This window comes from Podarcis vaucheri (genome assembly GCF_965113315.1).
Source record: "Podarcis vaucheri genome assembly, chromosome: 15".
Taxonomy (NCBI): Eukaryota; Metazoa; Chordata; class Lepidosauria; order Squamata; family Lacertidae; genus Podarcis; species Podarcis vaucheri.
The window spans coordinates 1,471,223-1,498,109 of NC_138753.1; the positions used below are offsets into that span (position 1 = coordinate 1,471,223).

Here is a 26,887-nt window from a genome sequence, read left to right on the forward strand (position 1 = left end):
CCTTGTTTTGCTCCTCCGGCCGCATAAAAGGCGCGGAGCCGCTGCCGGCCCGGCCCAGGAAAGCAGCGGCGGAGCAGCAGGAGCCGCGGCGGGCAGGTGAGCGAGCCGCGGGAGGCCGGCTGCGCCCGGGGACGCGGAGGGGCGCTGCCCGGCTGGCCCTCCCCGAGCCGGGCGCCCCGTTGCTCTCCTCCGGGGGATCCTCGGGACCCCGGAGCCCCCTCGCCGCGCTCTCCCCATCTCGCTTAGGGATGAGGAGGGACCCCCGTCCCGGACTCGACTTCCAGGCTGGGGACCTGGGGGGCGCTGGGGGGGTAGCCCTGCCCTAAGCAGCGTCTCTTGGGGGTGTCCTGGTGGAAAGGGGGTGCCCCCTTGTTTGCTAAAGGGGAGGAGAGAGGAGCCTTGCCGAGCGAGCATCTCTTTGGGCAGGGGGGGGTCCTTTCCGGGCGCCCCCCAAGCAGGACGCGAAGGCAGCAGCTTCCCCTGATCTGGCATGTGATCTTCAGAGGTACACTGCCTTAGCACATGGAGGCTTTACTTCGTTATCCTGGCTGATTGCGCTCGATACATTTAGTTTCTGTCGAATTCATCTTATCTTGGCAGCTATTGCCGTATCTTGTGATGGTGAGATCCAGAGTTTTTGTATGCTGTGTGTGAAGAAGTCTCTTCTCTTGGATTGTCCTAATCTCCTGCTCTTCTGCCTTCATTGTGTGGCCCCTGCGGGAGGGGAAACTTTTATCTCTCCACACCAGGAATAATCTTGCACACCTCTGTGATCTCTCTTCTTATCTTTTCTCTAAACTAAAAAGACCCAAAATGTCAGCAGCCTTGCCTCATAGGGGAGTCTGTCCATCCCCTGGATCAGTTTGGCGGCACTCTTATGAACCTTTTCCAACTCTGCAATTCTTTCTTTCTTTCTTTCTTTCTTTCTTTCTTTCTTTCTTGGTTCCAGATCTGTGCGGCTGCACCACAGATTTATGCAAAGGCATCATGAGTCAAGGGCAGTTCTCTCTGACTTGCCTAATAATTTCCCGTTTTTAACTGCAGCTGCACGCTCAGGGCTCTTTTTCTCTGCTTCTAAATAGTTGTCTCCGGGTGCAATTTGGATTGGGGCCATTTTGCTGTCTGGGTGGTGGTGGTGGGGTTTAACCCCTAGTTGTGCAATTGCGTAATTTTAGACTCCTAACTTCATGGTCTTATGGGAGCCCCCCACAATTTAGGAAGCAACATGCATTACTTACTCAGAATTAGGATGGGGGCTCTATTCTGCTGACTGGGCTTTGGGTTCCCAGTGCCCCACTGATTAACCCTTCCCACACTTTAAACCACCCACCTCCTTTGCTCCACAAGCTTCTGTTAGCTGTGGAGAGGTGCTCTGGCTATTTCTTGAATGACCACAGCCAGTTCTGACCCCATCAGAAGATAGATAGATAAACTTTATTCGCATTAGCCAATGGCCATAGCAACATAAAACAAGCAATATATATAATTTAAAAAAAAAATGGGTAAAAAGGGCATTCAAATGACCAAGATTATCGTTCAGATAGTGGCCCATCAGAATTTCACCCCACACCCAATAAACGTGCACCACAGAGAACCACACTTGTATTTGAAAGTCCATTTTGGAGAGATCCTTCTGGAAATCTTTGGAAATTCCTCTTTCGTTTTTAACCACCCTAGATAATTTGGTACCATCAGCAGACTTGGCCACCTCCCTGTTCACCCCAATTCCTGGTCGCATGTTCAAAAGCACAACTCCCCATATTGGGTGGAAGAAAATCTCCTCCTGCCTCCAGGGGCTCATTTTCCATTGTTTTTACCCCTGTATTCAGAAGTTGGTTTAGCACTGCTTTCAAAACTATTTTTACCTGTTTCTGTGATGTGTTTGTAAACTGTCTTGAAATGCATGTAAAAGTCAACTGACTTTTAAATTATAATTAAATAGGAATGATCCTTGGAGGACCCCCCCCCTCCCTGGGCTTTCTTCCCCCTTCCATTGTGAGAACTCCCCATTTATTATTCCCTCCAGTTGTTTATCTGGAAGAGGAACCTTCTGCTTAATCCTATCACTGCTGAGTTTACTTTGTGGAGATGTTTTGGGAAGTCCAGGGGTATCATGTTTGCTGGATGACCCTTATCGATGTGCTTGTTGACACTTTGAGAACACCCAGCGCCTGGCCTCTCTTTTGCAGGAGCTGCCAGGTGAGGCTTGCTCCTCCTAGGCTTCAGCAATGCTCCCCAGGCCTGCAATTCCTGGTTCTTTTAAAGTTTCCTTGGCTCCCTTCCACTTTTCCAATACGCTGCATATCTTTGCTAAAAGTTCACCCGTCCCGGGCGAACGCCCTTTGACCCCACAGTCTGGCTTCTTAATTCATAACTTGCCACTGGAATTTTCTGTCCCCTCTGTCTTGCCTTGGCTGTTGCCTCTTCCTCTGAGCCAAGAGAAGGGGAAACGGCAACAGGTACAGGGTGTGGAGTCACTTACACGGATCATGGCCTTGGACTGAGCCACCCACAGATCGCCTGACATGGAGCCCCATGGAGATCCTTGGTCCTCAGTCCTGGGCGGGGGGGGGGGCACCTGTGTCTGCCACCAAGTGCCCCCTCCTCTCCACCAAAAGGCTTCGGGGATGGAGAGCTTAATTGAGCTGGGGGGCTGCTCCCATTGGCCCCACAGGGAGCTTCAAGGGGCTGCTTCTTGCAGCATTTCTGGCTGGTTTTACAAGAGGGGTGAGTCCAGTAAGAGAGAGAATGAATTATTATTATTATCTTTATTTTGGCTATGTATACCCTGCCTTTAAAATGCTTCCAAATTATGAGGGGGTGGGTGGGGAATTCACAACAACACAACAAAACACAGATTGAAAATAAATCCAGTTAAACAAATATTAAAGAAGCAGAAAATGGCACCAGAGGAGACAGAGTGGAAGGAAGGATAGGAAACCACCTGTCTGATATGCCTGGGTGATGAGAAGGGGTGGGGAGGTTACCTGGAAGCCCCCCCAACCCAATCCACTTCCCCAGTCAGTCCTCTCCCACTCCAGGAGTTATCATCATAGAAATGGCTTAGTCAAGTGGGGGTAGATCAGGACTTTTCAGGGTCTTGCTTCCCTTCTCTGCCACTGGGGCTGGAGGATAATTCAATTTATTTCGCACCCCACAAAAAGTTGCTTCCTTCTGCTGAATCTGGATTCTGCTTAATTTTCAAAGCCCAATTAAAACTTGACAGAACTTTGCATTCCTAGAACCTAGAATTTAACGCTGTGTCCCCCCCCCGTGATGTTTTGTAATGTGGTGCTTCTCCCTCATCCCCTGTCCCCCCCTCAATGTAAGCGGCTGCTAGTACTATTCATGGTGGCCGGGCAGGCGTGTGTGTTGAGGGTCTTGTGTCTCCTTGGTCTTCCTCCTCTCACCACTTAGAGGTGTGATTGGGACCTGCCTCTTCCAGGAGGGGGCTGCTCCTGTGGCTCCAGACCCCTTGGGAGCTCTCCCAGGGCCAAAGCATTTACCGCTTTCTGTTTCTTGCAGTTTGGAGGAGCCCACGTGAAGAAGGCCCCGCTTGCCTCCCGCCGCCCTCGCCTTCGCCCTCCTCACCGTCGTCATGGCTCCCACTCTGGCCACGGCCCACCGGCGGCGCTGGTGGATGGCCTGCACGGCCGTGGTGGAAAACCTCTTCTTCTCTGCCGTCCTCCTGGGCTGGGGCTCCCTCCTCATCATGCTCAAGTCCGAGGGCTTCTACTCCTACTTGTGCCCCCCGCCAGGTAAGGGGAGAAATGGCTTCCTAGCTCTCAGGGGGGGGGGTTCTGCTGGGGGAGGCGCTTATGCCACCAGGTTGGGATCCTGGCCAGAGCTGATCTTGCTTCCTCCCTACATTGGCCAGGCAGGCCTTGGGAACAAACTTCCATTTCTGGCCAGCTTGAGCTGCTTCTGAACCAGCTCAACTGGACACGGCGTTTGCAGGTCCTGGGAAAGGGGCGTGTCTGTGCGTATCCAAGTGCAGTGCTCTGTGCTGGATGTGGCAGGGGAATGAGCCACAGGCTGACTGGTGGGAGAAGCAGACCCTCTCTCTAAACTAAGTTTGGAAGGATTTCCTTTCATGCCAGGTAGGCAGGAGTGGCTGGTTCAGAGGAGTAGTAGGAGTGCCCCCTGAGCATCCCCACATGCCACATACTTCCCCCCTTCCTGAAGGGATTTACAGTATCTGAGGCATGGAAAGCCTGTGGCTCTCCAGAGGCTGCTGAACTACAACTCCCATCAGCCCCAGCAAACGTGGCCAATGGCCAGGAGAGCTGCAACTCACCAGCGTTTCCCACAGCCCACCTCTCAAGCCCTTCAGGGATTTGGCGCCGTGGGCCTGGGCTTCTCGTAGGCTGTGATGCCCCCTTGCCCACTGGGCCACTCACTGCCAGGAAATTGCCCCCCCCGTACACCCCCACCCCCAGGACTGAGTGGCCCCCAGTGTTGATAGCAGGATCTCCTATCTCCTCTCTCTCTACTGCCTTTCCTAGCTTCCCAGGCTCTGCCCTGGGCGCTTCCCTTGCAACATCTAATGATTAGCTTGTAAATGGATCTAGATGATTGCCAAAGATTAACAGCTGCAAGGGGGGGGGGGAAATGAAGCAAACACTGACTAGGTGGACTCTGTTGCTGCTCCCCTCCTGCTAAGGCTGGAGCAGACCTTACTGGCCAGGAGAGATTTATTTAAAACAGCATTTTCTCCTTCCCTCTCCCCACCTTGGCCGCTTACATATTTGCTGACGGCCTTAAAGCTTATCAGAAGACTTCTGCTAATCTGCAGAAAAAATGCCTTGTGTTGCAATTGGAAAAAGGTGCTGCCATTTATTGCTCAGTAATGACCGAGGAGACATTTCCGGTTTAGGGTGGTGGAGTTCAGTAGTTTTGGACTCTGGAATGAGTGGTCTTGTGCCCCTCCCTGTCTAGGGAGCGTCAGGCCTAAGACAACCTTGCTGTGCCTGCTCCCCTTCTGAGTTCAGGCCCTGGCCTCTCTCCTGCCCCTGCTGGTGCCACGACTCCTGCAGGTGGCCTCTGATGATGAATCTGGCAGGCCAGTCCTGGGCGAGTGGGGCATTCCTGCTGCCTTTTGGACCAGGAGTTGGGTTGGTGGGCAGGCAAACAGACTGGCCTTTGCTATCTCAGGGCTGTCCTTGGGAGCAACAGTTGTAAGAGGAGGCAGCATCCGAAGAAGTCTGTTGCAAGCTGGCAGCCTCCTGGGGCTCTTGCGGGTGCCCAGCCTTGTGTGTGTATGTGTGTGTCCTCTTTGTTGCTCCGTCTGGCTTGGTCAGGACTGCCCTTCGGACGCCAAGTCAACCTTTCACTGGGTCTGAAGAGATGCCCCATTCAGGGCCAGGCAGAGGTTTGGTGGAAAGCAAGAGGCCCGGGGCGGTCCCTCAAGGGATGACTCTGCTCTGGGCTGGTTTCCTGCCCTCTGTGGCTGCTTCTGCTTCGGCTCCCGGAGGCAGGAAACAGGCTCCCTTTGCCAGAAAAGAGAAACTGAGATTGCTGAGTCAAGGCAGCCAAGGCACAGGGCAGGAGGGGTGGAGTCCAGAGGGCAAGGGTCAAGGTGTGGGGTCACAGCCAAAGGGAGCCCCATTCCTCGGCTGGGACTCTGGTGTGGGGCTGTGCTGCAAGGCACAGGGCTCCTTGTGAGATCCTCAGCCTCCTCTGTGGCAGGAGGGACTCTGGACCCTCCAGAATGGGTGCTGGCTTCTCACCCTCTCTCCCAGAGGGGAGCTAGAGAGAAGGGACCCTTCCCCCCCAACCTGGCCCACCCGCTCCTTCTACTCTGCCCCAGTCTTAATCGGTTGCCCCACTAACCCGTTGCCCTAGTAACCTGTTGAGCCAACATCTTCTCCCTGCTGACTCTGCTTCCCTTATCTGCTTTTATCTGGGTGTCTAGGGCTGCTGCTGCTGCTGCTGCTGCTGTTTCTGCCTGCGTTTTCCTTCCAGAGTGGAGCCGAAGGCTGGGGGGCGGGGGGGGGGAGGAGAAGGGTCTTGCTCTGTGCAAATCCTGTGCCTGCTCTCGCTCCGCCCTTCCCTCCCTGGGCAGGCAGCTGAGATCACCCTGTTCTCCTTCAGTTTCCTGGGTTAATGAATGTCAAAGAGGCAGACGGCTGCCTGGATTGCGGCTGGGGGACATTCTGTTTGTGGGGTGGGGAGGAAAACGGCACAAGCTTGAGTTGCAAGTAGGAAGCTGCCTCCGAACTCTCGGCAGGCTGTTTGTTGATCCAGCCAGCTCAGGTTTATTGCCTTCTCCGGCTTCCAGAGTCTCAGCGCTAAGCCCTCTCCATCACCTGCTACCTGAGATCCTCTTAGCTGCAGGATCATGGAGAGTGAACATCCTGGTTGGTGCCTTCAGAATGCAGAGTGTTCATGGGGGGTCACTCTGCTGTGCCCTCCCCCCAAGCAGTGTATTTTTCATTGAAGTCACCCGCTGGAACTTGGCTCTAACTGCTCCACCTGTTGTTGTCCTTATGTAAAATAAGTCTGTGGTGGTTTGTACTTGTGTGTAGCCTGAGTCACACCCACCCAGGACTCCCGGGAGAGCTTGGGCAGCCGTGGGGCAGAGGGAACCCCTCTCTGGTGGACAGGGAGCCAGTTAAGCCACAATGGCTGGGCACTCCCTCCCCTCTTGGAAGCAGTAAATGCACCCGACTAATGCCTGTTGCTGGGAACCATGAGTGCAGCTGTTTGGGGTTCCTGGCTGGGCTCTGTGGGCCTCCTGGGGCCTGAGCCAACTGCTGCTCAGGGCTCTCCTTTAGCTTCTATGCAGTCAGTATGAAATAAGTGGGTTGCAGGGGAAGAGGACGGAGGAGTAGGCACCCCCAGGGAGATTCCTGGTTGCGCCTGGGGCTAACGAATGAAGGATAACAAGCCAGGGCTGAGCACGGAGGTGGCACCACCAGTGAAAGACCACCAAAGGTCCCAGACCGGATTGGGTGGGATGAAGAATGGCAGCCAAGCTCCTGCACAAGTGGGGCCTGCAGCGATGGGAGTGTTCCTGTTCAGACCCCCACCTTGGCTCCAGAGAGCTGTCCCCATCACCCCAGCTTGGCCCGCAGGTCCTTGGGCTGGCCATCCTCCGTGCCCTCGATGCCCTCAGGTCCATGCCAGGTAGGAGTGTCTGTCGTCACCTGAGCCGGGGCTTCTCAAGGGCATGGCACAGTGTCCCCTGCCGGAATCTGTGTTTCCACTACAAACAGTCCCCTGTTTGTGGTGAGGCAGCTGCTCCTGCAAAGCCAGTCCTGTGCTCAACTGGTAACTGGCGGGACTGAGCTGCAGCCGAGGGAACTCAGGTCACAGGCAGCCTCCAACTGGCAGCCCCCTCCCTTGCCAGTGGCTGCTGTGGTTTTCTCTGAAACACCCCCCCCCCTTTGGCAGAGTCTGTCCTTCCCCCTCCACCTGTTTCCTGCTTCTCCCTCTCAGTCAGGAGGACCCCCCCCCAGGCCCTGCATGCTTGAGCTGCTCTGCGGGTGCCCAGGTGAGGGAGCGTGCCTGCGAGTTTAGTTAATATTTGCACAGAGCCATTGGCAACAGAGGCCTCCCTCGTCACATTAGCCAGCTGTTGGGTTTGAAATGCTTCTGAGCAAGGGGTGGGTGTGTGTGTGTTGTGCTTCTCTGAGCTCACAGCTGCAGCAGCAGCACTTCCCAGATTGGGTGACTGAACAGAGTCTGTCCATATTGCTCAGTATTTCCCACACTGGCTGGCAGCAGCTCCCCACAGCTACAGGCAGAGAAGGGTCTCTTGCTTGGGGAAGGGCTGTAGCTCAGGGGCAGCAGAAAGTCCTGGGTTCGATCCCCACTGAAGTCCCCAGGTAGGGCTGGGAAGGATTCCCTGCCTGAAACCCTGGAGAGCTGCTGCAGCCAGTGCAGGCAGCCCTGAGCTAGACTGACCAAGGGTCTGACTTTGTATAAGGCCTCTGGTTCCCTGTGTTCCTGTGCCAAGCAGATGTTCCACCACTGAGCTCTGGCCCCTCTATACATGCCTGGAGAGCCTTTGCTGCCAGTCCGTGCAGATTATATGGAGCCAGGTGGATCACTGGGTGGCTTTCTGCTCCTAATGGAGCCAGTTCTGGCCGCTGGAGGTTTTCTGCTACAGCTGCTCTGTTAGTCCCAAAGGGTCCTGAGAGGCTGAGCTTCCTTTGGCGACGGCTGCTGCCGCCTGGGCTGACCTCCCTCATCTCCCTCCAGAGAACTCCACCAGCTCAGCGCATACCAGTCCCGCCAACTCCTCCCTGGCGATGGGCAACCGGACGGTGGCAGCAGCCTTGGCGGCCCCAGAGCCTGAGGTGCGCATGAACGGCTGGCTGATCTGCAAGGAGCAGGATGAGATGCTGAACCTCGCCTTCACCGTGGGCTCCTTCCTGCTCAGCGCCATCACCCTGCCTCTGGGCATCGTCATGGACAAGTATGGCCCCCGCAAGCTGCGGCTGCTGGGAAGGTGAGGCTGGGGACTATTGAGTTCCTGAGCAGGGGTCTTGCCAGGGTCCCCCCCCCCCCCAGGCATCAGACCAGGCCTGCTAGGTCCAAGCTGGAGGTTTCCTGAATCAAAGCAGAACTGGTCTTTAGCGCATGGTGGGTGTTTGTGATTTGTGTGTTTGTTTGTTTGTGTGTGTGTGTGTGTGTTTGTGTGTGTGTGTGTTTGTTTGTGTGTGTGTGTGTGTGTGTGTGTGTTTTCCCTTCCCTGAGCCTTTGCTTTGTCCCCAGCTGCAGGAGGCGGTGACAACCAGCAACTGGGATGGCTTTAGAAGAGGATAAGGGAAATATGGGCAGGAATGTCTTCTAGCCAGCGGCCACTGTGGCTGTGTACTGCCTTTCGCTGGGTGAGGCTGTCTGCCTCTGAGTACCAGTTGCTAGGAGTCTCTGTTGCGCTCAAGCCCTGTTATGGGGCCTCCTCTTGGGGGTGCCTGGATGGTCCCTGTGAGGACAGGATGTGACCAGGCAGGTCCCCTTTGGCCTGTTCCAGCTACTTCTGACATTCTTATGAGTGCCTAAGGATCACTCATCAAGAGCAGCCTGCAGGATCAGGCCCATGCCCCATCCACCCAGCACCTTGCTCTCTCAGGGGCGAACCCGCTGCCTGCGAGAGTCCCACAAACAGCGTTTGCGCACCAGAGTCTTCTCCCCTCCTGTGATTTCCAGCAATCGGTATTTGGAAACAGGACTGCCTGGCCTAGCACCTGGGGCTCCAGATTTTTTTTTTTGGGGGGGTGGGATTAAAGGCAAAGAGCCTGGGGTGGGTGTGGGGAGGGAGAACCACCATCGCAGCTTGGGAAGCGCCTCCTGCTGATGCCTGCAGGCCAGACTGCTCTTAAAAGCACAGGAGCAAACCAGTGGTAAAAAGCTGGCCCTTCTCTGCAGTAGAAGTGGGAGGGCGTCCTTCTCTCCTGGGGGTGCAAACAGGCCAGCCGCCCCCAACCTTGTGTCTTCCAGGTGTTGCTGGACTCAGCTGGCACCACCACCACTCCCTCCCCCTCCCCCTTTGTCTTGCGTTTGGCCTGTGGGGCTCCCCCTGCTCTGCAAGTCTGGCATTTGCCCTGATCCAGCACGGATGTCTTGGAAAGTAGACCGGAGAGGAAAAGGGGAGGGGGAGACGAGGGGCAAAGAGGGAAGCCTGTATCAGTCTGTCTTCCTGTTTCAGCCTCCATTAATTGGGAGGAAATCAGAAAAAGTGACGAAGGCAGAGAAACCATATCTGCTGGCTCCAGGTGCTAAGACAGACGACAGACATGGCAAGGCAGACATGCCCCCCACCTCATCAATCTTTCTCATAAGCTCTGCCAGCCTGTGACCAGTTGCCTTTTCCTCCATTCCAGTGCCTGTTTTTCTGCTTCCTGCGTCATGATCGCCTATGGAGCCAGCAACCCGGACTGTAAGTCGACCAAGTGGTTGTGGGGGGTGGGGGTGCAGGGGACAGGACCCCTGTCTCTAGGGGAAGGGGAGGTTGTTGTGGGCCAGGGGCTGTCGGGTGGGGTTTGTGCCCAGTCCTGCCTCCAACCTGGACTCCACCTTCTGTGGCTTTGGCTGTCTTTGGGTGGCGGGCACCTGAGAAGCCAAGTTGGTTAAAAGCACTGCCTGAATCAAGGCTGAGCAGCCTGCAGTTCTCCTGACACTTCCAAATGACAGCTCCCATCTTCCCTGGGCATTGGCAGCAGCCATGAGAGTTGAGGGGTTTTTATTCTCCAGCTATGTGAGAAAGGGCACATCTACCCAGGGGTACAGCACTTCCCAGTCCAGTCCTGGGCATCTCCAGTGAAAGGGGCAGGAGAGGCCCCTGCCTGAAAGCTACTTTGTGGGGAGGGAGCTATAGGTCCGTGGGGAGAGCCCTCCCCAAAGTGGGGGGGCTTTGCAGCAGACGATGTCCCTGGTTCAAGCCCTGGCAACCACCTCTGCGGTTGCAGGAGGACCAGGTCACTGCAGCTGCAGCATCAGGAAGACCCCAGAGAAACTGCTGCTGGTCTGGGCAGATGCTCAGCTACATGGACCTGCAGTAAAAGGCAGCTCTGCTCATGTTCTCATTCAGAACCACAAGGACTACTAGAATCTTCCCTTTGGGGGAAGGATCACAGCTCAGTGGCAGGGCAGAAGGTCTCACGCTCAGTCCCTGGAAGAATGTCCCATTGCAAAAGGAATCTCAGCACTCTGTGTGGGATGGGGCTGGGGGGCTGGCAGATCTGGCCCTCTCCCTGTTTCGCAAAGCTGGGGCTGAGCTAGAAGGCCATTGGGGGTTTTGCTGGTGGGCCTGCTGCCCCACTGACGACCTCTGCCCTCCCTCCTTCCCTCCTCAGCTCTGTCGGTGCTCATCTTCATGTCCCTGGCACTGAACGGCTTTGGGGGGATGTGCATGACCTTTACTTCGCTCACGGTGAGTGCAGAGAGAGAGAGTGCGCGGGGAGGACGGGAGGGGCTCCCTGTACCTGGCAGCTGATGCCCCCCACCCCAGAGTCCCTGCCTGGCCTCCCCTTCACCCCTCCAGCCTTTTCAGGGACCTCAAAATGGGAAGAGCGAATGAATCTGCCAGGACTGAGGCCTCATTGAGGAAGTGGAGGCCTCTGGTGCCCAGGGCTGTTTTTTCCGCTTGTCTTGAAGGCTTCACTTCCTTCTCCCGAATCTTGCACATTCTCAGGCTCCCTTCACCCCTCCCACCTGTGGTTTTGTTGCACCAAAGTCTCTTGGAAATGAAGATGTGGTTACAGACCCCCAAGCGGTCCCCTGCCCAAAACTGGGTTGAGAACAGGAATGGGCTGTCGGGGGGGGGGGGTTCTGTGTTCCCAAATCTCCTGGTCCCCCACAGCACCCATTGACTCTGGCTGTGAAAGAGTCTGGAGAGCAGATATTGGGGTATTTTTTGAGGGGGGAGTTGTCAGTTTTTCCAATCCTGAATGGGCTTTGCCTGGACCCCGGCTGTGTGCTCCCTCCAAGCCAGGGCTTCCTCTGAGCGGAAGGGACCTGGAGGGGGGGTGTGTCCCTAAACCCAGGAGGCACCCTGCTTTCCGGTTCCCAGGATGGTCTCCCCGAGACCCTCTTCTGGCAGCTGGAGGGGCTCAAGCAGGTTTCACCTGGGGTGCTTTCCCTCCAGGCAGCCCTGAACCCCCCAGCACCTCTCCTCCTGCAGGGGTGGGCCTCAGCCTCCCCCCCCCCACGGGTGGCGTACAGCACTGCAGTGCAGTCCAGGATGCGGCTGGAGCCGGCTTCCTCTTCCCCTCCCCTCTCTGAACGCAGAACAAATCTGTAAGCTGCTCGCCTCCTCTGCTCTGGGGTTATTTAAGGACCCGGCTGCTGCATTGCATCCACAGCGCTGCAGCTAGAGAGGCGGGGGGGGGGAGGGACGGAGCCAGGTGGAAGCTCCCCCCCCCACATCACTGCCAACCCCCCCTTTCCTGCTAGAGAGATCCTCACAGCAGGAATATCCTCAGCCCTGTAAACAGGCAGCTGCAACAGGAGCCCGGGCAGCCTTTGGAAAAAGCAGCCAGATCTCTCTGGGCATGTTGAGGGAGGGGGGCTCTTGAGCTGGGGGAGGGTGGAGAACGTCATAGTCTCTGCCCCCTTCCCTGGCACCTCCCTGTGTCCCCTTCAGATGGGCGGCCAGTGAAATGTCTCTTCAGCTGGTGGGGGCAGATGGCAGCCATGGTGCAACACGCCTGGAAACCGGGGAAGGCTGGCTGAGCAGGGAAGAGCTGAGTCTCCCACTTCTCTCTCTCCCCCCCCCCCCCGGGCCAGCTCCTTTCACAACTTGGTTTATCTTTTCCATGCAGGGCTAAGATATCGTCTCTCTTGGCCATTGCCTGCCCAGACAGGGCAAGGGCGGGAGCTGTTTTGCTGTTTCCAAAGTGGTGCTTCCTTCTCCTGTTGGCCCCTTGTAGGGATGCTTGTCCCACTGCAGCCTCTCAGGGCTGGAGGGAGCGAGTGTGCCTGGTGCCTTTGGTGTGCAGAAGCTGCAGGGTGGCCGAGAGTGGGGCTGAGAGAGGCACAAAATGGCCAACGGAGTTCATGGAGGAAATTGTCCCATTTACCGTAATATTCTGATGGACTGTGTTTCTGAGTCAAGGCTGGTGTGTGCTTCCAGAGGTCAAGTGCCAGGCCAGCCAGCCATTTCCTCAGAGGCTTAGTGTGGGCAGCTGGCTGGACAATACCCCCCCAGCTTCTTACTGGGCCCAGTGGCGTAGCGTGGGTTGTCAGCACCCGGGGCAAGGCAAGTAATTTGCGCCCCCTAACCCGTGGATTTGCGCCCCCTAACCCGTGGATTTACGCCCCCTAACCCTAAGCCCCAGATGTTGCGCCCGGTGTGGCCGGCCCCCCCCTGCACCCCCCACGCTACGCCACTGACTGGGCCTCTTGCACGCAGCCTAACCCAGCAGAGCACATTCAGCCAGAGCTGGGGAAGGACAAGACCTGAGAGGTATGTGCGCATCCAGGTCTTGTTTTGTTGGCAGGCAAGGCAACCTGGAAGGGTGACTTCGTCAGCACTGCCCTCGGCTGCCTCCACACAGACTTGCCCCGGCCTTTGCAATCTTCTTCCCACAAGGGTGAGCCCAGGGCAAGAGTTGTTGTGACACTTGGGAAACTGCCTTGCGCTGAGTCAGCGCATTTGCACCTCTCGTTCTGGGCTCTCTCCTCTGACTGACGGCAGCTGCCTTTTTTGAACCCAGAGCCTTCTGCAGGCAAACAAGCCGTGGCATTTTCTCACTTGGATTCTGGAGGGGAAAGGCTTTGAAACAGAAAGCCTGATGTTCCGGAAGAGTCTTTGCCCCACATGTCGCCAGGGTCTGAGTGGATATTCTGAGCTTGCGGGTCAAGGGACAGCTCTGGCCCCCGAGGATGCCCCAGGGTGGGTTGTGGAGGGCAGCAGAGTGCGTGCAGAGAGCAAGCCTTGCAAAGCCCCAGCCCCGTCTGGCAGCCCAACTTGTCTCTTGCCTCGGAAGAGGGACCACCTCCTGGCCCACTTGTGGGAGATGGCAGTCAGGCTTGCTGGCTGCAACTGGTGTGGCTTCCGACAGACCCTGCAGGGCTGTCTGCTTTTGGGGGGCACTGTGCTCTTGTTTCGTATTTTCACCTTGTGAACCATCCTGTAATCTCCAGGTGAAATGCGGGGTACAAATTGAATAAACAAATGAATTTCCTGTTCCCTGGCAAGCAACCTCTTCCAGCTCTGAGGGGGCTGTAAAGGGCTTGTGAGAGGCTTCCTCTTGCTGGTTGGACTTGGCTTGCAGGCATTTGAAATGGTACCAGAAAGCTTGCAAACTGTGTGGGGACGCCAGGGGGGTTACGGGGCTCTCAGATGGCTTTTAACTCTTTAAAAGGGGGAAGGCAAATCTGCCTCCTGCATTGGATACCGCAAGATATGGAGACCTCCCTCCCAAAGCTACCCTAGGAAGCCTCTTGATGAGCCTGGCAGCAGCTGCCTCGCCCTCCTGCCCCCCTGGTTTCTGCTCCCGAGTAAACAGGCTCCTTTCCTCCCCACACAGCCCACCTGCCCTAACCCTCCCCTTCTTCCTGCCTTCCTTCCTTCCTTCCTTCTCAGCTGCCCAACATGTTTGGCGACCTTCGCTCCACCTTCATCGCCCTCATGATTGGCTCTTACGCCTCGTCGGCTGTGACCTTCCCAGGAGTCAAGGTAGGTTGGCTGGAGCTCCGGCTTGTTGCTGCCGGAGGCGGATGGGGTCCTTTTCCAGTGATGCAGGCGAGTGGCGCTGTGGGGAGCGGGGGTCCCTTGTCAAATGCAGGGATGGGCTCTCTGGGGGAGGTATTTAAACTCCTCCAGCTTCTCTACAGTGACTGTCTGCCCCCCCCACTCCAAAAAAGGGAAGCCGTCTGTTGAGAGAGCAATGGGGGAATTCTCAGTAACTGGCCTTGGCATTTCAGTCATTCTGCCAGCTTCCTGCTACTGACCTCCCAAAACCTCAATGCCACCGTGAAGTGAGATGAGCTTTCCTAGAATTCTGCTGGCCCCACGATGAGAATGTGAAGGTCTCCTTAACCAAGGGGTTGCTTAAAATACGCAAATAAACTGGAGGAGAATAAGCAGAATTCATATTTTTAACCCACTTGTGGCTGGCAGAATAGGCAGCCATGCCCAGCTTGTCTTTCCACGGAGGAATCTGCAGGGAAGAGGGCATTATACCAGGGGCCTCTTATTGCAAACTGATGGACAGAAAAAGCAGGACGGAAATAAGACATTTGGGGCAGCGGGTGCAGAATCCAGTTCCAAATCCCCAGACTCCCCAATGCCAGCTGTGGGAAGATGCTTTTTGTTGGCCGGACGAGCTGTGCGATTGGCCTTAAGGCCTGACATGGGACAGGAAACCCCCAAGCAGGAGGTCAGGGGAACAGGCCCAGCACTCTCCCCTTTCGTTCCTCTGGCATTGGGGAAAGGGCCCCTCGGCTGGTAGGGCTGCTCTGTTTCGCCATCAAACACCTCTTGATAGCCCCCCCCCAATACGTTTGTCTCATCCCCTTTGAGGTTGACTGTGATGACTTATGGAATTCATTGCGAGAAGATGCAGAGTTACATGACAGAAAAATAAATGGAGCATCTTCTGTGCTTCTGCTCTGACATCCGGACTCTTCCATGGCAAATGCCTTCGACCTGAGATGCTCCCCCAGCCTGTGGGGAAGGAGGGGGTCCTGCTGCTGCCGCTACCTCTGGTGACCCCCCCCCCAAGGGCCTGGCTGGTGATGGCTGCCTTTCCTCCCTTTGCCCCTCCAGGTGATCTATGACTTTGGCGTCTCCTTCATCCTCATCCTGGTTGTCTGGGCTTGCTGTGCCGGCCTCGTCTTCTTCAACTGCTTCTTCAACTGGCCCCTTGAGCCCTTCCCAGGCCCAGAAGACATGGACTACACGTAAGTCCTGTTGGTGTGTGTTGGGGGGACCCTTCTGAGCAGTGGCGTAGCGGGGGTGCAGGGGGGCCGGCCGCACCGGGTGCAACATCTGGGGGGCGCGCTCCACGGGTTAGGGGGCGCAAATTACTTGCCTTGCCCCGGGTGCTGACAACCCACGCTACGCCACTGCTTTTGAGACCCCCCCTCAGGCTTTCCTTGGGATGGGTGGTGGCCCTTCCTGGGAATTTTTCACCTCGTCCGCCACAGTGCATTGAATCGTAGAATTGTGGCATTGCAAGGGACCCATCTAGCTCACCCCCTGCAACACAGGAGCTTGCCATTTCCACATTACTTCCATGATACAACCCTAAAAACATGGCAAGTCAAATATGCTGAGGGTCTTGTGTTGCACTCATGAGCAAGGCCTCTCCAGAGCTTCATGCCAGCCAGGGGTGGGTGGGTGTTTGGGGACGCAGGCAGGGCATTTCCAAACCCCCACTCTTTTGGGGTGGGATTCAGCAAATGAGAAGTTGGTGGTCCCGGAGTGGCTGACGCCTCGCCTCCCTGCAGGCAGTCCGGGGCAGATGCTCCCTTGAACCGGGGGCCCGTCAGCAGCCCAGCCCAGATGCTGGAAGTAGGGCAGGAGGTCAGGCAGACGTCCCAACCCTCCTCTGCCCTCTTTCTTCCCACTGGACAGGGTGAAGATCAAGTTCAGCTGGCTGGGATTCGACCACAAGATCACCGGGAAGCAGTTCTACAAGCAGGTGACGACGGTGGGCCGACGCCTGAGTGTGGGCGGCTCCATGAAGAACCCAAAGGAGCAGGCTGCCCTGCAGGAGAGCAAGAACCTCTGCCTCTCCACCGTGGACCTGGAAGTCAAGTGCGAGCCGGACAGCGCAGGTGGGGCAACCAGGAAGATGGTCCTATGGTCGTCTCTTCCTGGACCCACACGTGTGTGTGAGAGAGAGAGCTGTCAGGGCTGCCAACCCCCCCCCCCCATGTGGAAATGCAACTTTGTCTTACTGCTGTGTGTTTCTGGTGATGCAGAGTCCACTGTGAGCTGCCCCCTCAGCTCTCCATTGGAGGAAGGACTGGGGACGTCCTGGGAAGGGCCATGGTCTACTCTTCCTCCTCCTCCTCCCCCAGGGAGCAAGTGGCCCCCCTGCCCAGCCCCAGGGCCATTCCTCTCTCTCTCTTCCAGAGGTTTGGCAGGAGTTGACCAAACCATGAAAGACACGGAGAGGGTTGTCTGCCCCTTTACTGATGTTGGAGCGCTTCCTTTGTCTGTGCGGATATTCAGCAAGCCCCACGTGGTCCCCAACAGAGTGTCCAGAAATAAAACAAGCACAATCTTAGTAAAAACTGCGCCAAATTTAAAGCTTATAGCAACATGAAAAGCAGTATCACGAAACGCACAGCACAGGGGGAAATTGCTTCCTCCACTTGTGTGGGCCGCACACTTTGGCCAGCCATGTCTGCACAGACTGTTTCCTCCCAGCCCCAGTGAATGATCTGGGGCTACGCATTTGCAGGATGAATGCAGAGTGTTCTTTGGGGTGAGCAGGTGGTCCTGGCCAGCAGGAGCGGCCTCAGTGACCCTGTGCTGGCCAAATGGCCCGGGGGGCAACTGGCGTCTCCCAAGGAGCCCCTTCCTTATTTCCTCCCTCCTTCCTCCCCCCGCAGCCTCCCCGTCCTTCATGCACAGCGTCTTCAGCCCCATCCTGCTGCTCAGCCTGGTCACCATGTGCGTCACGCAGCTGAGGCTCATCTTCTACATGGGTGCCATGAACAACATCCTGGAGTTCCTGGTGGGCGGGGATCTGCAGACAGGTGGGTGCAGCTCCCCCCCCCCGCGGCTTGCAAGGGAAGAGCAGCGCTTGCCCTGCCTGCACAGAGTCAGCCGCCGGGCATCCTCACGCCAGCGGAACAGTGCCTTGAAATATTCTCTAAGCGCCTTTCTCGAATAAAAAGCCGCCTGACTCGTCGGTGGCCTCCCAAGAGGTCCTTGGGCCTTTAGAAGCACTGGAAGCCAACAGTTTCTAGGGTCACCTCCCTTCTATATGTTTAAAGTACATTTATGCCACATTAACAGTCATGGCTTCCCCCAAAGAGTCATGGGAACTGTAGTTTGCTACTTTCAAAACTGCGATTCCCAGCACTGCCAACAAACCACAGATTTTATATAATAATAATATAATTATTATTCATGCTCTGCCCACCTAGGGTTCTTTGGGGGCTGCCCCATCATTCAAAGGCGCAGCACTCTCAGTTCAGTGTCGGGAATCGCACCCATTCCAGTGAGGAGTGCGGCGCTCACATACGCTTGACATCTTGGCCACCCAGGACGACTTTGCCGCTGGGTAGTTCCTGCACAGGGTGAAATGAGGGCGTTTTGTGGCGGGGGGGGGGAGGCTCAGGAAGCCACACTGTGCGGTGCTCCTTGCAGACCCCTCTTTGTGCTGGGTCTTCAGGTGTTGCCAGCACCTGCTGCTGCCGGCCGGGTCCAGCTGGCCTGGCTGTGCCTCCAAGCATAGGCTGGCAGACGCTGAATGCCAGGCTAATTTCGGCCCTGTTTCTGTGACACCCTTGGGTGTCTCGTGGCTCAGGGGTACCTGAGTTCAGTTCCTCAGAATGCCCCGACAACTCTTTCTGGTTTGCGGGAGAGAAAAAATCGGTCAGCTGCGGCTTGTGGTGCTGCTGCTGCTGCTGCTGCTGGCTGGGGGGGGGGGGAGTTTCCTGGCTCTCGCTTCCCTTCCTCGCCCTCCCCAGAGCGAAGGGAGAAGCCCAGCAGCTGACAGGGTGTCACTGGGGGAAGGGGGGGCTGTGCTTGTGAGCTTCAGCGCCGCTGACTCAAGGCCCGTATTTATAGCGGCTGGAAGGGAGCCAGCCAGGAAAGGGAGCGATTTCCATGTGCTGGTTGTTTGTCTTTTGCACAACAGGACGAAACCATTTGTGTCTTGCGCACCGAGATCCAGTTTGGGCTTGTTAAATCTGGAATCTGCGAGGCAGATAAATCAAGAGGCGCTTTCATGAAAACAACAGGGAGGCTCAGGGGAAGGGAAGCGCAGCCGAGCGAGCGAGTGGCCAGGCGGGCGGCGGGGGGGGGGGGGTTTGAAGCTGAGCGGCTGCCAGGCCGACCCCCTCCCACCCCTCCTCTCTTCTTGGGGCTTCGCTGCTTGGCAAGCTCTGCTGTGGGGGGGGGCAGCCTTTCGGCCTTCACTCTGGACTTCCAGACCCCCCACTTCCCCCCTGACTCTGCTCTGGTATCCTCAAACTCCTTTGCCCCCAGCCTGGGGGGCTGTGGCTGCATCTCCTCAGGGGGCTGGGTCTTGCTGTTCACCACCCCTCCACCAAGGAGGCGCCCAGGCTCAGGACTTGGGAGAGAAGGGCCCGTCTGTGGCCCTGCAGAGGCTGCTGGACTCAACTCCCATCATCTCCTTGTCTGTGCTGGCTGCTGGAGGAGCACAGCCCCTGGACGGCCACAGGTGTCCCCTCTTTTAAAGGGGTGCATCTCATCACATACACAGTGCCCCTCCTTTGCTTGTTGGCCAGCTGCCCTCCCCCCAGTCTCCCCTTTCCAGCCACCCAAACCCCGCAGGCCTTCACCTGGCCCTGCCCTGACGCCGCCCTTCCTCTCTCCCTCCCAGTGGACCTTTACACCACCATCTTCGGAGTCCTGCAGCTCCTGTGCCTGATGACGGCCCCCGTCATCGGATACATCATGGACTGGAAGCTCAAGGAGTGTGACGATGGCGCTGCGGAGGAGGCGGACGAGGGGAGCGCCCCCGGCCAGTGAGTAGCGCAAAGGCAGGCTGCGAGGGCACTCGCTGCCCTGTGGATCCTCCGTCTGGGGAGGGGGACCCCCAGCTCCTTCCTCCCCAGGGGAGTCTAACCAGACGGTAGGAGTCTGAGGTCACTAGGCCAAGGCTGGAAGCACAGTCTGCCCCAGCCCTCGGCTGACCTAGAAGGACCGAGAGCCTGGAGGCCGATGTGGAGAGATGCCTCTGCCTTCGTTTTTGCCAGGAGCCAGCGGTTGGCTTGTGGCTAGACTTCCCCTGCCCAGCTTGCCACCCAACCAGCTGCCCTCCTGGGGAAAAGGGCATCCCAGGAGTGGGGAGCGTCTCAGCTCCTCCAGCAGATACTGGGCTCCCAGCAGTCCGGGAGGAGGGGCTCAGCTGCTGCCCACTGCTGGCATGACCCCAGGGCTTGTGTGTGTGTGGAACACTGGCCTTTGGGCCCCTCCAAAGGGTCTGAGGTAGGTCTACAGCAGCATAAAACACCCCGCAAGTATCTGGTAAAACAACTTAGATGCGACTGCCCCAAACACTCAGGTGGGTCACAGGCCTGAAAAGGCTGAGGACTTGTGGCATGGTGGGTGAAAAGAGGGGCAGGCTCCTGTGACCCCTCTTTCTTTGCCAAGCAATTGAGACTCCACAGCAGGGATCCCCACCAGGCAGCAGGATTGAGGGGCATTGCCCAGACCCCGACTGCTGTGACTGTGACATAGAAGCACAGCCTTGGACTCAGCCAGACCCCCAGTCCATTTACCCCAGTACTGCCTACACTAACTTGGCAGCAGTGGCTCTCCAGGGATTCCCCTCCTTGCAGATGCCTGGGACCTTCTGCATGCAAAGCAGCTGCTCTTCCTCTAATTTGCTGATCTATTTGATCCTTTTTGTACCAAGGTTTGGCAATCTCACACCATCTTTTGCAGTGAAGGCTGGAGACCTGGGGCTCCCTCCTTCCTTGCGGATCTCCCACTGGCCCCTGCAAGCCCCTCTGACCCCCTCTGCTCCTCTCTCCCTCTCCCTGCAGGGGCAGCAAGAAGAAGCGCCGAGACAGGCAGATCCAGAAGGTGGAGAACGCCACCCGTGCTTTCGCTTTCACCAATCTGCTGCTGGTGGGCTTTGGGATCACCTGCCTCATTCCCAACCTGCCTTTACAAGTGAGTAGCTGGCAGGGAGAGCAGTTGTCAAAGGCTCAGCACAATAGAGGGCCGGGAGGTGCTGTGGGGGCCAGTCCAGGTCTCACCTGTTTGCTGGCTTAGCGCACCTTGCGTCTCCTGTGAGCAGGATCCCCACTTCCCAGCCTGTTTGAACCAGGGGCCCCTCCAACCCCACCTGCTCCCAGTAGGCAGACAACATGGGCTGAGTTGAAAGATGCTTGGTCATAAGACCATCAGAAGGACCTGTTGGATCAGGCCACATTGTCTGCAAATGTCCTTTCTCTTCTGACAGTCAGCTTTGTGGGACGTCTCTGGGTTCGAGTGTGCTGATCCTTCTTCAGTGCTTCTGTGGATGGAAGGGGGTCCCCGTGGAGGGGAGGGGGCAGCCCTGCAAGCTCCCCAGAGGGAAGAGGGATGGGCAAGTAGTTGGCACTTGCCCAGGGGGCAGTATGTGTGCGCTGGGCATTCAGAAGGTGACTTGGGGTGAGAATTCAGGGTTGCGTGTCTTTCCCCCTTTTCCAGATCCTCTCCTTCATCTTGCACACCATCGTGAGAGGGTTCATCCATTCTGCCGTGGGCGGCCTCTACGCAGCCGTGTAAGTCTAGTCCTCAGCCGGCCTCTGGCCATGTCTGTTTGCCCAATTGCCCGCCTGGGCTTTGCTGCCGCCCACTTTGTTTACAGGCACCCAGTTCCCGGCAGGGGATGCTCCTTTTCCCTACCTTTGCCCTACCTTCCAGCCCGTTTCTGGGTCATGTTTTTCCTCCTTCTTGGATTAGCTTATGAGCAGCTGTGGCTGCTGGCCGTGGGCCTGCTTCTCTGGGTGTTGCTCAAGGGGAGGGTGCTGAACATGACCCACATGCTTTCATCCTCTGCACCTGATACCCATTTGATGTCACCCTCTGCTCTGGTTGCAGCATTCCTGGTGGGAGCAAAACAGTTTCCTAATCGCAGGCCCAGCCCAGGGATCCCGCCCTCTGCTTAGGCCACCCAGGCGCTTCTCTCCACCACAACACCCCCTTCCTTTGGTGAGCCCCATCTAGGCCAGGGTCTCTGGGGGAGCCCAAGGATGCTGTCCTCTTGCCTATCAGGCATGCGACGCTCAACCCATAACCAGATCTGGTTTCAGCTGCTGCAGCTCAGCTAGACCTGACTTGGGCGTTTTTGTCCTTGGGTTTGTTTTTTAATCAAAGAAGTATATGAACGCGATGATCAATGCGGGAGTTGTTGGTCCAGCTCCAGTTCTTGGCTTTTCAACATTGCTCAACTGGAGGAGGAGGAGGAGGAGGAAGAGAAGCCCTCTGGCCTGCTTTCCCAGGCTCCTGTTTTCTCCTGGCAACCTCCAGCCTTCAACACTTTCCAATCAATGATGCTGATCTGCCTGGCTTGGCTGGGCCACTCCTCTAGGGCTCCTTCGTGCCCAGGCAGGCGGTGGGAAGGCAGCCAAGGCTTGTAGCCCAACCTGGACTCTGTTTGCTCAGAGGTGCCCCACATTCCAGCTCAGGGTGTGTGGAGACTTGAAATCCAGGGGCCTGTGGTCCAAAGCAGTTGTTTCTGGCCAAGTGCACTCAAGTTTGGGGTGCAAGTGATCTGGCCCAAGGTCTGGACTCAGGGCACAAATGCCATAAATATTTTAGCTTCCTCTCCCACCCACTTGAGAGAAGCTTGGAACACGTTACCCAGAAGCATCCCCTTGGGACAGCTAAATTTGATCAGTTAAGCTTCTGCATTTAGCCTTTTGTGGGATTTGATGGCGTGGAAACCAGACTCCTGAGGATTGTAGGCTTTCCCTGCTTCCAAACACAAACATCTAGTCCTCATTTTTGCTTGGGCAAGGGGGAAAGCAATCTCTGCCCATGTTCTGCTGAAGACTTTGAAGGTAGAGGAGGGAAACGGCAGAGTTCCCCTCCTGCATCCTGCCCTGTGGCTGCTCCAGCTGTGCTCTGCACAGGGCAGAATTGCCCAAGCTGCTGCTGGAGAGGCTGGAATGAAGAATTGCCAGGGAGCGGCAGTCCTTTGGGGAAATCCTGCTTTATGCCTGCTTGCTGTGTTTGCCACGTGGGGCCTTCCTGTTCGGAGCCTCCGTGCTCCTGAATGCTAGGGGTGAAGAACATAAGCAGAGCCCCGGCGCTGAATCCGGCCACAGGGGCTCATGCAGTCCAGCACCCTGTTTTGTAGCTAGATGCTCCAGAGGGAAGGTCCCACTGGCAGGGCCTGAGGGCAGCATGTGACTCCTGGTGACTGGCACCCAGGGGCATTTACTGCCTCCAGCAGAGGAGGAAGATGACAAGGCAGGAAGGGGGCTTCTGCCTCCACACCCTGCTTTCAGGGCTTGCTGGAAGCACCTGGCTGGCTGCTGGACTGGAATGCAGATATGGACGGGGCCTCCTGCTCAGATTCTGATGGGCTGTTATAAAAGTCTCCAAGGGCCTTTGCTTCCAGAGAGTAATGGGCTGTGGGGCTGGGCTCAGGGAGGAGCCCCACGTGGCCAGGCTGTGAGTGCAGAAACATGACTGCCCCCTTTCTCCCCCCCCCTCTCCTGCAGGTACCCCTCCACGCAATTTGGCAGCTTGACAGGGCTGCAGTCTCTGGTCAGCGCCCTCTTTGCCCTCCTGCAGCAGCCCCTCTTCCTGGCCATGATGGGGCCCTTGGAAGGAGACCCTCTCTGGGTAAGTAAGTGGTTGGGCGGCTGGCGCAGTGGAGCTCCCAGCGCTTGGCTTTTGTGCAGAGGGAACGGCAAGGGACAGTCAGTCGGCTGCATCTTACTCAGGAGACTCATTTAAATCAATAGACCTGGCCTCTGTGGCACTATCCTTTTTAATGAGTTTAGTCGGAGTAGAGCTGAGTTGGAGACAACCCTTTAATTCCAAAAGCAGCCTTGGGGGGCTTTCCTGTGCAGGCAAAGGGCTGGGATAGCTCTTCCCCCTCCAGCTGTTTCTCTGCTCAGCACTGATGCCCCCACCCAGGTGCTTTTCTCAGCCACAGGCACTCCTAACCCTCTCCTGTGGGGAAAACACGCCAGGGCTGGTGGGGCTGATCTTTAAGTGGGCACAAGCAGTTGGAGGGGAGGCAAAGGAGACCCTCTCTTGGCCATTCCTCTGCACAGACTTGAAGCAAGAAGCTGCCTTTGGTTTGGGAGAAAACCGCGCCGGGTGTGGGTGGGTGGGTGAAGCCTTTTCTGTGGCAGCCCATTCTGGCTGCCTCTGTCTCCCTCTGGTTGGCAGGGCTCTTGTAAAAGCAGGAAACCCGTGGCCACAGTAATTCTTAGCACCCAGGTACCCCCAAGAGAGGAAGCCCCCAAGCAGGCAGGGTTCGGAGGGCAGCAGCAACTCTCCCCTCTTGGGATTCACCCAGCCAGCACCCAGCATTTACTGCCTCTGGCAGTGCAGGAACGACAGAGCCTTTGACAGGGGCTGCTTTTTCCTCCTTTGGAGCAGAAGGCTATGGGACATAGTCTGCCGCTCCTGCCACGCAGGCTCCCCCAGGGCGCCCTGGGCTCTTTGCTGCAGCTCCCGCTCTGGAAAGTGTTCCAGGGCCTGTTTGGGAAGTGGACGTGGCTGCTTGGGTCCTCTGGCTGGGCTCCCAGAGGCCACGTTGTTTTCTGTTTAGACAGCAGAGCACCTGACACCTGCCTGGGAGCAGCTGAGGGCTGGCTGGCAGCCGCTGGTCTGTTTCCAAATCATGATGGGGGCACATGGGTTGCGGAGCGCAGCAGAGCAGTGCTGCCGGAGGGAGGCTGGCAGGAGCAGAGGACTCCTTCCTGTGGTCGCTGTGTCTTCCCGGGGGAAGAAACAGTTCAGTAACTGCTTGGCATTTCCAGCTTCTGTTTTTTCCTGGGTTTGGGGCTGGCGCAGACCCCTTCCCTCCTTCCCTTACAACTGGAGCTGCTGTGGGGAGACCCCAGTGGGTGCTGCTGGCCTGCAGCAGGAGTTTGCAGAGCTCTTTTGGCAACCAGCCAGCCTGGGGAGGAGCCACTTCCACACAATGCCTTAAAAAAACCCATCCCCACAAAAAAGGGTTTTCAAGAGAGCAGAGCCCCCACGCTCCTAGGCTGCTGCAGGGGCAGGGGCAGTGCTCTGCCCCCAGGAAGATCTTGGCTTGTTGGCCAGCGAATGATACCCAAGCAGATAATCCCAAGTGGGGTGGGGGCAAAATCCTGGCCACATGGGATCTCCTCCAGCTCTTTTCCCCCCAGCCCAGATCCTGCCCTCCAACCAACACCTGGCCTTGTTGTGTAAACATACCCAGGTTGCACAGGTAAACGGCCTCAGCCCAGTATACCTGAAGGAGCGTCTCCATCCCCATCGTTCAGCCCAGACACTGAGGTCCAGCTCCGACGGCCTTCTGGCGGTTCCCTCGCTGCGAGAAGCCAAGTTACAGGGAACCAGGCAGAGGGCCTTTTCGGTAGTGGCACCCGCCCTGTGGAACGCCCTCCCACCAGATGTCAAAGAGAACAACAGCTACCAAACTTTTAGAAGACATCTGAAGGCAGCCCTGTTTAGGGAAGCTTTTAATGTTTAATAGGTTATTGTATTTTAGTGTTCTGTTGGAAGCCGCCTAGAGTGGCTGGGGAAATCCAGCCAGATGGGCGGGGTATAAATGATGATGATGATAATAATAATAATAATAATAATAATAATAATAATAATAATAATAATAATAATATTTTATTAACACCCAGGGAGGGGGCCTCACATCCCTCAGCTGCTCCCCCCATCCTGGGGGCAGGGAGAGCACGCTGGAGAGTACGCTTGGCTTGCAGAAGGCTCTCCCCTCCAGTTCAAGCTGGGGGAGGCAGCTGCTTCAAGGTGACATCCCTCATCATCCTCACCACTGAGTGTTGGGGAATCCGACCATGGGGGCTACTGCCTTATAGAGTCTAACCAAGCTGGCCCTCTGGCTCAGTACTGCCAGCACTGGCTGGCAGCAGGGCTTTGGGGCCATTCCTGTTCCCAGCACTCCCTGGGCTCTCCCACTGAGCCACAGCCCCTCCGAAGCCCCTGTGCAAACAGATCAGGCTCCAGGCAGGCTGAGCTGCAAGAACCAACCCTCTGTTGCTGCCCTGGAGCAGCTCCTTCGCTGCCATCGCCACACCCTCCTCCTGCTCCCTGTACAAAGGCACCTCAAGGATCTCGGGGCAAAGGGGGGTGCCGGGCAGTTGGAACCCCCTACCCTCACCCCCCCACGCCTACTGCAGGGCTTCTGATGGCTACCAGGCTCTTCATCTTGGGCTGAGCTTCAGCCTTTCCTCTGCCCTCCTCCTCCTCCTCCTGCTGCTGACCCTGCCGGCCTCTTCTGTCCTCCTGCAGGTCAACGTGGGGCTCCTGGGGGCAAGCATGCTGGGCTTCTGCCTCCCGCTCTACCTGATCTTCTTCCGCCGGCGGCTGGAGCGCGAGAAGCAGCAGAAGAGCGAAGATGCCAAGCTCTTCCTCAAGATCAACGGCACACCCAGCCAGGAGGCCTTTGTCTAGGAGGTGGCTTCTCTTTGCCGGACTGGGCTGGGAGCCTCCATGGGCAAAGGCAGCAGCCCCTCCTCCCACTCCCTGGTGGTGCTGCTTGTGCCCCCCTGGCAGCTCCTGCCTTGTCCTCCTCTGCCCAGCCTCCAGAGACAGGCAGCGGCTGGGCCAGCATGGGCCTCACCTGAGTCCTCAACGGCCACACACAGCGTCACGCCTCTTCCGCTCCCTCGCTGCTTGTTCACGGGACTCTGGTGCTGCAGGGGCGCTGACTGGTCTGCAAAAGCAGAGCCCCTTCACTGCCCCCAACTGCAGCTTGCGCCAGTGCAGGACACAGGTGCTCTCCTGCCGCCCTCCTCTGCCCTCGGCCATTCCTGGAGCCCAGAAGCAAGCCTCTTTCCCCTGCCTCCAGACTCCAGTCCGTCCTCCAGCCTGAAGGGGCGAGGAGAGGAGGAGGGGAGCCCAATGGGACTCTGCAGGCTGACCTGGGCAACAGCCACGGACCTCTTCGTTCTGCTCCGGACAGCTACTTGCTGCAGGGCAAGGGGCTGCCTCTGGGCCACCGAGGGGGCAAGGAAGATTGGGGGGCACGTCCAGCTGGCCTGGATCTAGAGGCGGAGGAGCTGGGGCCTTCCCCCTTGCTCCCCACTAAAGGGCTGGTCTGATGTGAAGCTGGCACTGGATTTTGCAGGGTTGCTGGGAGCCGGGTGCGTGTGTGCGGAGCTTGCTCTCCTCTCTGCCTGGGGAGGGAGCAGCTCCTGCTTTGCAAAGCAATAAATAGGCTGGCGGGGGGGGGGGCCTAGACTGAGCTCCAGGGAGGCAAGCTTGATGAATGTTCCCCTATCCCTTTCCTGAAAGGGATGCCACAAGCTTGCCCACCCCTCTCCATCCGTAGCTATCTGGGGATCTCTCAGGCCAAGGGGGGTCAGGGTGGCGGATGTCTTTGCCCCGGAAGGTACTTGGGCTCACCCTGATCCTCTTCTACTGGCAGCCTGGTGGAGCCGCTGCGCCCCCTGGTGGCCGACAGTCACTCCACAGGGAGGGCCATTTACTCACACGTAGTGACAATGGCAAGGATGACACAGCCTGTTTTGTGTGTTCTGAACAACCTCCTCCCCTGCTGTCTTGTCTCTTAAAAAAAGGAAGAAAACCCCA

The 26,887-nt window shown here is 57.2% G+C and overlaps 1 protein-coding gene and 1 long non-coding RNA gene across 3 annotated transcripts; one reads left to right on the forward strand and one right to left on the reverse strand.

Moving 5' to 3' along the window:
* SLC43A2 (solute carrier family 43 member 2) lies at nt 1-26,887 on the forward strand. Of its 2 annotated transcripts, none has more exons than XM_082201816.1 (14): nt 1-96; nt 3,526-3,758; nt 8,206-8,455; nt 9,831-9,886; nt 10,803-10,879; nt 14,036-14,128; nt 15,221-15,354; nt 16,031-16,233; nt 17,017-17,163; nt 18,981-19,125; nt 20,149-20,278; nt 20,801-20,874; nt 22,822-22,945; nt 25,586-26,887. In XM_082201816.1, the coding sequence occupies exons 2-14, from the start codon at nt 3,599-3,601 to the stop codon at nt 25,745-25,747; spliced, it is 1,755 nt and encodes a 584-aa protein (XP_082057942.1). In that variant the 5' UTR covers nt 1-96; nt 3,526-3,598; the 3' UTR covers nt 25,748-26,887. The 2 variants fall into 2 exon arrangements, with proteins under 2 accessions (XP_082057942.1, XP_082057943.1); XM_082201817.1 differs by lacking the exon at nt 1-96 and adding an exon at nt 599-621.
* On the reverse strand, nt 927-3,518 carry LOC309520352. Its single transcript, XR_014214228.1, has 2 exons — nt 3,037-3,518; nt 927-2,944 (listed from the first exon to the last, which is right to left on the reverse strand). It is a non-coding gene; the product is annotated as an uncharacterized lncRNA (long non-coding RNA).

What these genes read in the sequence shown, in the direction of transcription:
- SLC43A2 (XM_082201816.1), top strand. Translation starts at nt 3,599, where the DNA reads ATGGCTCCCACTCTGGCCACGGCCCACCGGCGGCGCTGGTGGATGGCC. An exon ending in TTCCCAACCTGCCTTTACAA is followed by an intron (nt 20,279 to 20,800) that starts GTGAGTAGCTGG and finishes CCCCTTTTCCAG; the next exon opens with ATCCTCTCCTTCATCTTGCA. An exon ending in TGGAAGGAGACCCTCTCTGG is followed by an intron (nt 22,946 to 25,585) that starts GTAAGTAAGTGG and finishes GTCCTCCTGCAG; the next exon opens with GTCAACGTGGGGCTCCTGGG.